Source organism: Hippoglossus hippoglossus, chromosome 13 (assembly GCF_009819705.1).
Source record: "Hippoglossus hippoglossus isolate fHipHip1 chromosome 13, fHipHip1.pri, whole genome shotgun sequence".
Classification (NCBI taxonomy): domain Eukaryota; kingdom Metazoa; phylum Chordata; class Actinopteri; order Pleuronectiformes; family Pleuronectidae; genus Hippoglossus; species Hippoglossus hippoglossus.
The window spans coordinates 12,971,551-12,985,172 of NC_047163.1; the positions used below are offsets into that span (position 1 = coordinate 12,971,551).

General features: G+C 41.6%; 1 protein-coding gene across 11 annotated transcripts in view; it reads right to left on the bottom strand.

Moving 5' to 3' along the window:
• mcamb (melanoma cell adhesion molecule b) overlaps positions 1 to 13,622 on the bottom strand; it is a 34,198-nt gene that overhangs the window by 1,938 nt on the left and 18,638 nt on the right. For 2 of the 11 annotated variants that reach the window (XM_034604607.1, XM_034604603.1), the window contains exons 2-15: positions 9,478 to 9,602; positions 9,152 to 9,383; positions 7,988 to 8,058; positions 7,801 to 7,888; positions 7,504 to 7,683; positions 6,572 to 6,702; positions 6,202 to 6,337; positions 5,989 to 6,104; positions 5,200 to 5,341; positions 4,853 to 4,980; positions 3,932 to 4,070; positions 2,566 to 2,625; positions 1,043 to 1,077; positions 444 to 574 (exon numbers count right to left, since the gene is read on the bottom strand). In XM_034604607.1, coding sequence (XP_034460498.1) covers positions 444 to 574; positions 1,043 to 1,077; positions 2,566 to 2,625; positions 3,932 to 4,070; positions 4,853 to 4,980; positions 5,200 to 5,341; positions 5,989 to 6,104; positions 6,202 to 6,337; positions 6,572 to 6,702; positions 7,504 to 7,683; positions 7,801 to 7,888; positions 7,988 to 8,058; positions 9,152 to 9,383; positions 9,478 to 9,602 — 1,714 coding nt within the window. Of the gene's footprint in view, positions 1 to 443; positions 575 to 1,038; positions 1,078 to 2,565; positions 2,626 to 3,551; positions 3,606 to 3,931; positions 4,071 to 4,852; positions 4,981 to 5,199; positions 5,342 to 5,988; positions 6,105 to 6,201; positions 6,338 to 6,571; positions 6,703 to 7,503; positions 7,684 to 7,800; positions 7,889 to 7,987; positions 8,059 to 9,151; positions 9,384 to 9,477; positions 9,603 to 13,622 lie in introns of all 11 variants that reach the window. The other 9 variants (XM_034604606.1, XM_034604604.1, XM_034604609.1 and 6 more) reach the window with 9 other exon arrangements.

Consider the following 13,622-nt stretch of genomic DNA (forward strand, 5'->3'; position numbering starts at 1 on the left):
ATGATATTCACTAGATCTAGATTTTTATTTAGATCTGCACCAAACTGCTCATGAATATCAAGATCCATAAATTATTCTCGAAGACATTAAGGAAAATGTTTTAAAATCCCACTATGTTAAACAAAACGTAAAAAAATCCTAGGTTTGCCCCCTGATCTGGAGCTGCACCAAAATAAAAAAAGTTGAGTACTTTTTTACATAATCCTGCCAACTAACAAACAAACAGACAAAAACATAAACTCTTTGACAAAGGTAATAAAATCACTGAGGGGGATGTTGTTAAATGATGGAAACACATAATGCATTATCTCAGTGGCCTGTACAAGTGGTAATAAGATGATATGAGGTGGCTCCGAAGAAAAATAGGTAAAACAGAAGATTAAAAACTGATCCTATTCTAAAACACATTTTAATTTAAAGCACAAACTTTCTCTTGCACTCACAGGTCTTGTTTTCCTGATCGGCCACAGATTTTTCCCTTTTTGTAGAGGAAGTAGAGCACACTCCCCAAGATGGCAAGCAGCAGGATGCAGATAATGATGACTGCAATGATCACACCATTGCTCTCTGGGGGAGAAAGAACACAAGAACAACCACAGGATCACTGACTGTAACAGGAATGAGATGACGGGGTGATGCCAGAGAGTCGGATACAGGAGGATCACGTTTGGCAGGTGATGTAGCATTCCACAGTGTGTCGCAGCAGGAGATGGCCTTTTACAGTGTCTAAAAAGAGTGCAGCACATAGCATTATTCAGGTGACCTAAACCTGGCAACCTAAAGAAAGGAAGGTTACAGGAGGAGTGTAGAAGGAGAGCTGTGTGCTCCTATAACAGCATGACAACATGCACAGGAGGAGGTGGAGATGAACAACTCAATGATGGTTGGATGTTTTGTTCATCGGAAGAGAGAAAGGGGGGAGGGTCAGATGAGAGAAAGGTGCTGTGGAAAGGTGCTGTGGAGGAGAAGAAGATGGAAGCTTTTTTGCCTTGGACATCGAGAGGTGTGGGAGAATCTGCAGCAGCGGATCATACAAACCTTTCTTTTTCTTAAGTGGGATATCTGCTGCTGCTTTAACTGAGAAAAACCACAAGAGCACAGTTATCAGAGGGCGGCTGGATGTGTTAGTGAGCATATATCTGCAGGCCAACAGTACACACACACACATCCCTGTGATTCTAAGTCAGTGAGGACACTTGGCCTAATACATTCCCTAGCCCCTTACAACTAAATATCTAACCCTAAATCAGGGGGGCTTGAACCTGCTCACCTATTTATCCACCTACATCTACCCCACACATAATACCCCACAGTCACATTACCAGGGGGACATTCTGGGTCAGAAGCACATGAGTGACTCCGCCTCAGCCTGGCTAACCCTAACCCTAACCTCCAGACCCTAACCCTTACCCAAATTCCAACCCTAACCCTAAACTAAACACTAACCCAAATCCTTAACCCTACAATAAAATCTTAATCCTCAAACAGGCATTTGGAAAAGTGAGGACCTGCTCCCCAAAGGTCCTCACTCTGTAAATTCTATGCTAAGGTCCTCACAAAGATACAAGAACAAGTAGACACATACACACCCACATTCATCAGAGGTCAGAACTGAGCACAACAGATGTTTAATTTGATCTTATCTCATCTTATTTGTCATTTGAAGCTAAACATCGACTGTGGTCAGTAGCCCAGCAGTCGTATCCCTTGAGCAGAGAGCATCTCTGGTTAATCTCATGTAACTGGTGCTTTGCAAGAAACAACAACACAGAGCCGTTTTCCTCTGAGGGGCTGGATATTTCCTGGCATGACTTACAAGAGAGAGGGAGAGGGAGAGAGAGAGAGCACAAGGCAGCAGCAGTAATGGGAGTCAGGAGACTCTCTTTGAGTGCATTTAAAGCATCAGCTGCTTTCTAGAGTCACATTGATCTCGTGTGTGTTTGCGGTTGTGTGCTGTGTATGTATCTGCACGTCCTAAAATACCCATTACTCATAACGTTCCTCTTTGGAGATGGTAAACCATGGCAGTAATTTCAAATGCAATTTGGTAGAAACCTCCTCTTATTCAGCAACGTTTGCTTTCTCGCATATTTTTTAATTCATATGTAATAATCACGCATTTATAAGTAAAATAAGTAAAATGATGTAATAACTAGAAGAAAAAACCTAAGGGCGGTGTCAACAAATAAGCCAATAGAGCTAAGTCGGTGCTGTCACTAATCAACAGTGCTGTGAAGACCTCTCTGTCTTGCGTAGTTATTGCAGGAGCCTTGATGTCCAGTTTTCCTCTGTCAGTCTCATTCTGTCTCTGTGACTCTCTGAGGAATAAGTCATGATTCTTGATGAAAACCATCATGCACGTTTAGGGGATTGATATGTATGAGTGTGTGCAGATCTAAATAAGTGAATCTACTGCATTAAAATTTTACATTGTGGGAAAGTTGTTCCGTTGAATGATATTTTAGTATTTAATTGGATTTTAATTGATCTTGTCATTTTTTAGGTAGGTGATTTTTTTCTTGCTTTTTTTTAAACGGGGCAGTGCAGACTTGACTGTGGTCTTACCTGTGGTAGAGGAAATAGCAGTGCTAGTGGTGGTGGTGTCTTGTGTGGTCGTGTGTATAGCTGAAAACAGGTAGAGGCACAGAGGGGAGGACACTCCAGGTTAACACACTGGGGGGAGGAAGGGGGAGCATTTGACAGCCACACAGCTTCATGACACAACATGGACAACAACGCTTGTTAAAAATGACAACACGGCAACACGTTCCAGTGTGTGGCAGAGCCTTCAGACAAAGTGAAAATAAAACAAAGAATTGACAGAGGCTGTAAGGAGGAGAGAGGAAGTAAAGGGGGGGGGGGGGGGCGAAGAGGACAAGAGAAAGACACTTACACGCATATAAACACTGTTGCTTTTAAAAACCTGTTAAAAAGCAACAGATTTAAGTCGGAGCTGTCACTAATCAACACTGCTGTGAAGACCTCTCTGTCTTGCAAAGTTATTGCAGGAGCCTTGATGTCCAGTTTTCCTCTGTCAGTCTCATTCTGTCTGTGTGACTCTCTGAGGAGCGGCACACCCACAGCGGAAATGGAATAATGTCTGTAAACCACAGAACCCTAAACATGCAGTTGATCATCTCGCTCTCTAGTATTAACACCGTTTTCGGTTATGGGCGGATTACCTTGAAACTTGGTGGAAAGATGTTGTATTGATCAGGAAAGAACACATTCAAATTTGGATTATTTTCCCGCTTTCTGTAACATTGTGAGCATTGATGACATTCGTTGATTTCTCAGAGAATAATTCATGATTCTTGATGAAAACCATCATGCACGTTTAGGGGATTGATATGTATGAGTGTGTGCAGATCTAAATAGAAATCTGAATCTACTGAATTTAAATTTTACATTGTGGGAAAGTTGTTCCGCTGAATGATATTTTAGTATTTAATTGGATTTTAATTGATCTTGTCATTTTTTAAACTCTTTGTAGGTGATTTTTTTCTTGCTTTTTTTTAAACGGGGCAGTGCAGACTTGACTGTGGTCTTACCTGTGGTAGAGGAAATAGCAGTGGTGGTGGTGTCTTGTGTGGTCGTGTGTATAGCTGAAAACAGGTAGAGGCACAGAGGGGAGGACACTCCAGGTTAACACACTGGGGGAGGAAGGGGGAACATTTGACAGCCACACAGCTTCATGACACAACATGGACAACAACGCTTGTTAAAAATGACAACACTGCAACACGTTCCAGCGTGTGGCAGAGCCGGACACCTTCAGACAAAGTGAAAATAAAACAAAGAATTGAGAGGCTGTAAGGAGGAGAGAGGAAGTAAAGGGGGGGGGGGGGGGGCGAAGAGGACAAGAGAAAGACACTTACACGCATATAAACACAAAGGACAGCGGCAGGAAGGGCAAGCAGCGGGGACTCACTGGGTTTGATGTTGAAGGCCACCGTGTCAGTGCCGTGCTCGTTGGAGGCGTTGCAGAAAACGGTGACGTTAGAGGTGACCTGGAAACTGAGCACACTCTGAACGCCCTCCTCCGTCCCCTTGGATGTTGAATGGAGCACCTGGCACAAAAACACACAGGTCAGTCAGCAGGGAGGGTTCCAGAGCATAAGGTGCAGCTCTGACACGTCCTGTCACTGACTGAAGATGCTGCACCTCACCGCTCTGTTCTCAGGGCCAGTCGGGGATTTATTTTGACACAGTTAAAATAATCCAGTGAGTTTTGTCAAAATCAGGTCAGTTGAAGTTGTTGAAGAGATCTCACACATCAGGACTAAGCCTGAGAGCCAGGCTGACGGCTCTGGAAGGCTGTACCTGGACATGAGATGAATGCTAATATTTTCATTCTCACAGTTGAGCTGAGGTTTAGCAGATTTCATGTTCAGCACTTCAGTTTAGCATGTTACATGGACCATATTTGTGTCGATCTTTTCTAGTTTCGTCGACAATTCAAAGGTCTTTACATCACAAACAAGATTCACACATAATTTAATACAGCACTATTATATGCTGCACCGTTTATCACACACACCATCACACACACCATCAACACAGCACAAATCAGTATCTCGCCTAAAGACACTTCGAGACACAAAGGACCCGGGGATCGAACCTATCGAACATTTGAGTACTGAAAGGAAGGAGGAAAGCATTGGGCAGATACAGTTTTTTATGACATTTTGAGGATTTGTTTCTATTCAAAGATTAAAAGCTTTAAATGCAAAAGTGACACGTGATGGTGACATGAATGACTTGTTGGATTCTTCAGAACTGGAGAGTGTGAGCACACATTAGATAAAACTGCATTTGTGAAAACACAATGTGAAGCTTCCCTCTGCTGTACCTTTCCATCAGAGGTTGTCCAGGTGACGATGGGAGCAGGGAAACCTCTGACGCTGCAGCTGAGGTTGACCGACTTCTCAAAACTCTCTTCAATCTCTGTGTTGTCTGGCCTCATGATCTCTGGTCGGCCTGCAGAGAGAGGAGCGGGAGATAACCTAAAATGTTTTCCCATGACCGATATAACTACTGCTGCAAACCCACAAACACAACTACACTATATACAGGATACTATACAACTATACATTTCTTTAAGTACTTACACTGACTGAAAATAAACTGTAAATACACAGAAATGCAGAAAAAAACTTAAAACCCACATAAACTGACACTGTCTGTGATAAGACTCACCTTTGACATTAACTTGAAGTGTGCCGCTCGTCTCCATTCCCATGATATCAGGAACAGTCACCACACACACATACTTCCCTGTTGTGTCGAACGTAGCGTCCCCCAGGGTCAAGGTGTGACCCCTTGATACCTCCTTTCCATTCTACACACACACACACACACACCGTTAGCATTTATCACATGTGCATACGAACACACAATATCCACTTAACTTGTTTTCTTTGTATTATCCATATCTATAAAGTAACTAAGTAATATAATGATTGAAGTAGGTAGTTATTATCATTTTATGTTGTGGGGAAAAAAGTACATCATATGCCTCTGAACTGTCGTGGATCAGAAGTGTAAAGTAGCAGAAAATGAAAGTACTTAAAAACTATTGTAAGTACAGTGCCTGATGTCTGATACAGTAGCTGAGGCCATGAACTACAAGTAAGAACTTCTGGATAGATTTCCACGAAAATTGTTGGAAGGATGAGGATTCAGGATTCCTTTATCCCTCTCTTTGACAGCGAGAGGTAGGACGTTTTTTGACATTTTCCCCAATTTCTCCCGAGAATAAAACATGGTTGATGAAAAAAATCAGGCATACTTAGGTATCTGATATCTATGAGTGTGAGATTTGGTGCAGCTTCATTGAATTCTAAGGGACTGTTGACCGTTGCAAACATGCAAACAGTCATGATTGCATTGTCGGGAGTTGTTAAAGATAGAAAGCTTGTCAGGGTCCAAAGCACAAACTGAGTACGCACTACACTGTAAGACAACTATCGTGTGTGTGTGTGTCACCTTAAACCAGGCAGTGTGTGTCTGGAGAGACGAGAGGGCGTTGCAGGTGGCTATCAGCTCCTCTCCATGGGCCAACACAACAGTGTCTTTAGGTCTCACCACAGCAGGATCGAGAACTACACACGCATCAAAAAGAAAGAACAAATCATTCAAACTGGGCACAATGCAGACTGCTGATAAAGCTTATTTGTTGTCATGGTGCAGGTTCCTCACAGTTGACCACCACGGTGGTATTTCCAGAGATCTTTTCATTGGTATCGATGTCTTCAGAGATACAATTATAAACTCCATTGTTCCGACGGGTCACGTTATTCAGCACCAACACATTGGCATCGATAGTGTGTTCCTCCTACAAAAAGCCATTGTAATCTGATCAACACCTAAACATAACCTTTAACTCAACAAGAGGTCCTTAAAGTACTTCCACCCAGTGCAGAAGATGATACCATACAATCAAAAGCTCCAGAACAGCTACTAATGGATCCTGTGATGAAACACAAAGTGGGACTAAACTGCAGCACGCTGCTGCCTTTGGTGCATGAATCACGAGCAGAAAAATATGTTGTTATGTGTGTGTTCTTACCGCTCCATGGGTGATTGTAAAGAATGTCAAAGGATTATTCCCGTTGCCCTGGCAGTGAAACTCTATCGAGTCCCCTTCCTTGATTTTTCCCTTTGGTGACTCCACCCACAAACTAACGGCTGTGAAGGGGTCTGAAACAGAGAGAGAGGAATTCAACGTCAGAGCACAAACGACAGTTAATGTGACGGGAAAATGATTCCAACAAGAGGGAATCTCAAGCTGCAGTTTCCTTCAGCAAACACATGTTGGACACCAGATAGTTAGAGTCAGTGGACAGAGGGATGGAGAGGGACGTCCTGAACCTGAACATGAAGTCATAGTGAAACCTTTGCTGACAGGTGAAAAAAGTAACCGTCAACTATCAGAAAACGTAAGAGATTTACTCCAAGAGGTTTATTTTGTTTTATTTGGGTTAACCCTTACCCCCTGCCATAACCCGTCAGTGGGAGTTATTTATCAGCCCCTCCAATATATAATGGGCAACGTTTTAAATTCTCCATTAAAGGCGTCTAAATCATGTATTTTATTTTAGTTTTAGAAGTTTTCCAGACTATCTGCTTCAGATCTGTCTTGTACGACAGATCTGAAGCACTTGAATTTCATCCATACCTGAGATAAAATGCAAGATAATTGGAATTTGTGAATAACACAAATTCTCTTTAAACACTTGTGCATGTCACTTTTTAATGAATTGGTTGATTAAATATGTTAATCAAATTATGCCTGATGTCCCCACTCTCAATCACACCTACAAAGTTCTGACTGGTCAGTTATTTGTATATTTTGTTACTTCATTAGTTCCAGTTAAGGGAAACATTGGTGTTGTAACAATCAATAGTATTTCACTACTTAGTAAACTTTTAAATAAATTAAACATACACGTTGAAAATAACATTTAAAGAATGCGTGTTAGTTCAGTGAGGGAAACTCACAGTATACAATGATGTTGACTCGGTTTGTTTCTGTCATCCTAGTCTCTCCAGGAACAAAGTAATTGACCTCGCAGTAGAACTTAGCGTCCTTGTCCTCCTTCGTCACCTGCAGGCTCAGCTCACTCGTCACTGAGAACAGACCACTGGACTCAATGGTGGTGCTGGACATCACTTTCACCACTGGAGGACAAAACCATTTGTTTTGCACATGAGATGAGGAGAAAGAGGGAAATACATGAAGATACATGAAGCACAGTCAAAGGACAGAAATGCATCACAGATGTTGATCTGTCTCACCATTCTGAACAATGTGCAGTGGAGTGTTGTCTCTGTACCAAGTGATGTTCGGCTTGGGGAAGCCGTTTCTGACCTCACAGACCCCAATCTGTGGGAGGGGAGAGGAGACAGAGTCAGAGAAGAACACACTCAGAGAAGGAAACAGCCATTTCATAATGAATGTCGTCACAATGTGAAGCTTGTTTACCTTGGACAGGTGGTTTTCGCTGACTGAGATCCCTGTTTCAACAACATGAATCGTAGGAGGGTTTGGTGTTTCTGCGGAGGAATTAAAAACTGATTTAACAACAAAAACGACAAAAAGGTTTGTGTGCTCTGACAGTTTTGAAACACTTTCACACTGTTTTAACATCTTCATGAAAATCAAGTAAAAACATTTTTAAATGTCTTTTGCTGATGGGTATGACTGCAATGAGTTCATATTTCATTGAAATTAAAGTGAAATGACATAGTTGATGTCGGATGGATGGAGACTGATGGAGAGACGGTGAAGAAGCTAAAAACTGCTTAAGTGCAACATCTGGATGTTAGACTGTTAGTTTAAGAAAGAAGAATCAGTTGATGGAAAGCAGTTGAAGTGTCAGTCTTTGTAACTCATTGACAGTATCTAAAGATGGACGACATGACAGTTCCCAATATGTAATGCCATTGATCGTGGCCACCAGCAGATGTTAGGGACATATCGCGTGCACCTTAAAGACAGATTTGAGATATTCTTTTCTCAAAGATGGTTTCTGTCATTTACGATGTTCATTTTTTCCAGTAAGTTTGGTTTTATTCAGTTATTTTATTCGATCAAAATAACGTCATGATTGACAGCTGACACTGAATCCTGATTGGTATCGTGCATGTATCGCCACTGCACAGGCACTGGCTTTATTTTATGGATGCAGACGAATTGTCCAACTTCATTTACAGTCAGGGTTTGAACCAGTGAAATTACTACAAATTGTAATTACAGTTTAATTTAATAAGACAAAAAAATGGTTCTCCTCTTGATTTAAAGGCCAGAATGTGTCACTGTGTGATAATGTATGTCAATACTTTGATTCACAAGTTATGACGTGTCTGAGTCATAGTTTAGGATCTGAAGCTGTAGGTTTGATAATTTCCGCGAAAACAAAACAATTGAACAAAAGACCTAAAATTAAGTCATGAATGATTCATATCTGAAATATAAGCAGTCAAAGAGGTGAAGAAAAAACGCAGAAAATTTAGAAGTTTAAATTAGGTTTAAGAAATATAATTAGGTCCATTGCTTTTGCTGAGGTGAACACACGTATCATATATCTTTCAGAAATCATCTTTTGTTTCCTAGATCCTGAGACGTTAACATGAATCTGAATCTTACCGAACACCCTCAGCTTTGTGCGTCCCTCGTCACTTCCCTCCATTAGACTCTTGATGGAACAGATAAATTCCAGTTCATCCTTCAGCTTCACTTTGTTGATGGTCAGCACCACCACTCCCTTGGCCCCGGTGCCGTTCACACTGATGCGTTCCGTGAACGGCGTGCCTGGTTCTACGAGCTTCATGGTGGAGTCTTGGAAGTAGATTTTCTGCCTATCTCCCGTATGTGTCGTCTACAGGTCACAGGATGAGCAAATCAAACTTCACATTCACAGGAACATCATAGTTATATCTGTGTACGTGTGCATCAGGCATCATGAAACTCACGTAGAACCACGTTATGGTAATGGCGCCGATGCCTTCTTCTGATTTGAACATGCAGGCGATCTGAGCTGTGTCTCCCCTGAACACCTCCACTCTGTCCTCCGTGTTCACCTCCACAGTGGCCCATGCTGAAAGACAGACACAGAGGAGGGTTGTTGTTGAATACATCTCGTCAACATGTTTTAATTGATCATCAGCTACATATTTTATCAAAACAGAGAATATATACTTTTTTTTATTTTTTTTAAACAAAAATAAAGATGAGTTTTCAATGTATTCCTCAAACTTTTTATTAAAGAAGAATTTTTCTTTCTTCTTTAATAAAAAGTTTGATTGCGATTACAATATTTCTCTAGTCTTCAATTCTCTGAGTGGGCAGGCTGGTGTCGGAGCTGCTAACATCCTTTTATTATAAAAGGGTTAGGGTTAGGGGTTAACCCCTAACCCAAAACAAACAACAAAACAAATAAAATGGTTAATGTGATGTTATTTTGTCTGTTATATGTAGTCATTTGAGAAAATTCATGATACAAGGAAATTCTTGATTGAATCACGAAATCAATGCTTTCAATGATATCAGAAGATGTTTGTCATTGGACACACTAATTCTTCTAATCTATATAGTATTACATGCCCATACATGATATATCCACCTGATAGATCAAGACTTAATGCCAATAAAGCTTCATTGAACTCATCCATAAATGGACAATAGGACAGAACCTGAGGGTGACGACCTTTGTCTAATGACCGTCATCCTGAAGAAACACACAACTTCTGCATATACACCGTGTGGACTCAAACCCAAAGGAGCCATGGAGGCAAAGAAGAGAGAAGAGAGTCATGGTGGGTCAAAGGGAGGAGAGAGATGCTATGTAAGGAATGAGAAGCCCACCCATGTCCACATTAATGTGCTGCATACCAACATGTCACCCTCTCACAGGAAGAAAGGCTCAATTTACAGGCTGCATAGAAGCTCCACTGTTCCTTCGTTATGTGTCTCCGACTGGTTTTCCCCTTCAGAGTCTCTGGCCGTGACGCATCCTATAGTCCATAGGACGGACTCCCAGTCACGCGTTACATTGCAGTGTTTCCGAAGATGCGTGAGACGCAAACGAGAGCTGTAGCCTGGAGGTATGAGGCCGTCAGGGTTGATTTAGCATTTACCGAGCGTCGTGGAGCTGGTGAACGTAGCTTCTCGCAAGGAAGAGGAAGAAGCGATGGCGGGAAATTTCTGAGTTCATATCAAGTGCTGCACAAGAAAATGGAAATTTGAGTCATCTGTGTCCTGCACTGACCTCTGAATTCGTATTTAAATAAACCTGAACATGAGTAATTAACCCTCACAAATCCATTATGTTGTGTATTCTACATCATGTGTAATTGTATATTAAAGTCTGATTATGTTCAGGAGTGTGAAGGTTTATTCATGACGTTGAAGTTAGTAAAGAAAAAATCACAGCAAGACATGCACTTAGTACATTTTTCAAGAACTTTCTGCTGCATCTCATGGTCTTCCTCAGCAGAGCAAGTTTCCTCAGTTGTCATCAACTGACCTAAAAATGATCACATGTGTTTAAATGAATTTAACACCATAACAGCAGCCTGCTGATGAGCTCATTAACCACGCACACTTTATCTTATTTTATTCCATCTTCATCTGCTCAGATGATGATGATGATGATGATGCTGCTGTCTCCCAAACTAAACCTCTGCTGCACGTTGACCTGTAAGTCACCCTCTTCTTCACTCGCCTGATTCTTTCTTCCCATCCAAACTCCCTCCCTGCCTCTCTTCCCCCTGCCTCTGCTGTGTGTTGCTGTTTAGCCCTGGCTAATGGAGCTGAACGGATGTTTTCCTGTCAAAGAAATCCAATTAGTCCCTCCAACATAGACATTTTCGGGCCATTAGCGATGGAAGGCCAACGCTGACTCACTTGCAGAATCCCACCCCTCCCCCCTGCCACTGCCTGAGAGTTCACCTACAGTAAGAAGTGAGTCAGATAATACTTTGCAGCTCAAACCAAATGTTTCACAAACTCTCTCCTCAAGCTGCTGGAGTCAATTTGCTCATGAGAACCTCAATCAAATCTCATTAGAAATGTGATCATCTCCATAGTGCATCAGTCAGAGACGCTGGCACTCCAAGGCCTCGGATCGATCCTTTCTGATGATGATAGTGCAAAGTCCATTCACGTCGGATAATAGTCCTCAATCAGTATGACAGAAGATATGCTGAGCATGGCCTCCGACAGCTGAGAAAACTGGACCTCTCCAGTTTTATGAGTTCCACTCAGCAAACAAAGTGAGAGTGTGTGTGTTTGACCCTGAGACAACAATTTCACATACACAGTGGTTGGTTTCCACGAAAGAGAGAGAGAGAGAGAGAGCAATCCGCTCTTTAGTAAATATCTGCTTCTAACCCAGAGTTTAGTTAATTATCTCATAAATCAAAGACGCGCAGCAAATTAAGCATCATTATCAGCTGGAGTCGGTGTGTTTGGCATTTCAACTCAAATGAACTAGAAATCCTGAATAATTTCACCTGATGTGAATCTGCAGTGGCAAAAGTAATAGTTAGATCTTTGGGGAATACATTTATTACCTTTCGTGCCAAGAGATTGGCACAAAAGACAGACATGAGACTACAGTTAGTAAAGCTTAGCTGACTCACTGCAACTGGCCAAAAGTCTTGCAAATTAACCCTCACAAACCAGCAGCATGTTGTGTCTTCAATCCTCTTCTGAGAAAGAGAGAAAAACCAAAATGCGACTTAAGAAATTAAAGAAATTAAAATGACAGCTCTGCTTACTTACTCTACTTTGTTCAATACAAAGATTCCCACATGACAGGAAGGGTAAATTGCTTATTTCAAGAGCAGCCCTGTTATATTCCCTCAGAGAAAAAAAATGTAAGTGATATTTTGCTTTGATTTACGAGGCTAATAGAGTCTGGCTGACGCAAAGAAAAACAAACACACATGCACATCTCAGTCGGTGCTGATCATCGAGGTTCAAAGAGGCTGCAGGTGATCTCTCTAAATGTCTCGGTTCAGCTGTTCCCCCTAGAACACAGCTCATCCCCAAAGTAGGGTGGATTGTATTCAAAGGCAGGACTAAATTAGGTGCACTTACAGATAAGAGGACAAAATAATCCCCAAAACCCAAGGAGAGCAGAGGCAGATGGGATAAGATCATCTCAGGGGGGAAGTCGTATCAAAGACATTGTGTATCCTCACAATAGGCTCTGATTTCATTGTAGACATAACAATCAGTTTGAGTCTGTGGAGAGAGATGATAACAAAGCTTCCTGCCAGAATCTGAGCTTCTGCGGCTGCCGATCCGCACCAGTACATAAAATCTCCTCTCTCACACACGGTGTAAAACTATTGTCAGGTGATCGGCAGCCGTTCTGAAAGTGTCATAACTTATTTTTAGACGTTTATGAGCGTATATTTTACCCAGATGGCTCAGTCCTCCCTCTGACAGGTACAGCAGACGGATGAGATGAGCCATGTGTTTGTTCAAAGGCCGGAATCTGCTTTGACTTTTAAACTGTGAAAGATTCATTGAAGAGCTGCAGTCGGCCTCCCCCTCCCTTCCCCCCGCCCTGCCCATACCACAGATGGTGATGGGTGAGGCCGAGGACGTCTATACCTCCAGCAACTGAACTGGCATTCAAACCAGATGAGCGTCATGTGATCTGTTTGACATGAATCTAACTGGATGGCAGAATGGTCCCATCAATGAAAAGGTATAAATGTTTTCTTTCTTCCTTCCTTCCTTCCTTACTTACTTACTGATGAAATATTTCATGAACCATTAACCCTTCAGTTTATCATAATTATATTACTGTATACCATAATATGTTCTAGATGTGCTACAGTAGATCATTAGTTTGGTGATGTTTCTTAATGAACTCTTTAAAACAGTTTCCATGTGTCTGAATGATAATCTATATTCATCATAAAGTGAATTTACAATACAATCAGCTGAAGCCCCTCGACTTACACACAAGTGACCTGGCTGCACCAGGTGTCCTAGTTATTTTCAATGCTATAATAGAAATAAATTTGCTTTCACTTTTCCGAGTCTCTTTAGTTGTTGATCAGTCACAAAAAAAACTGAAAACATTGAAAAAATTATTATG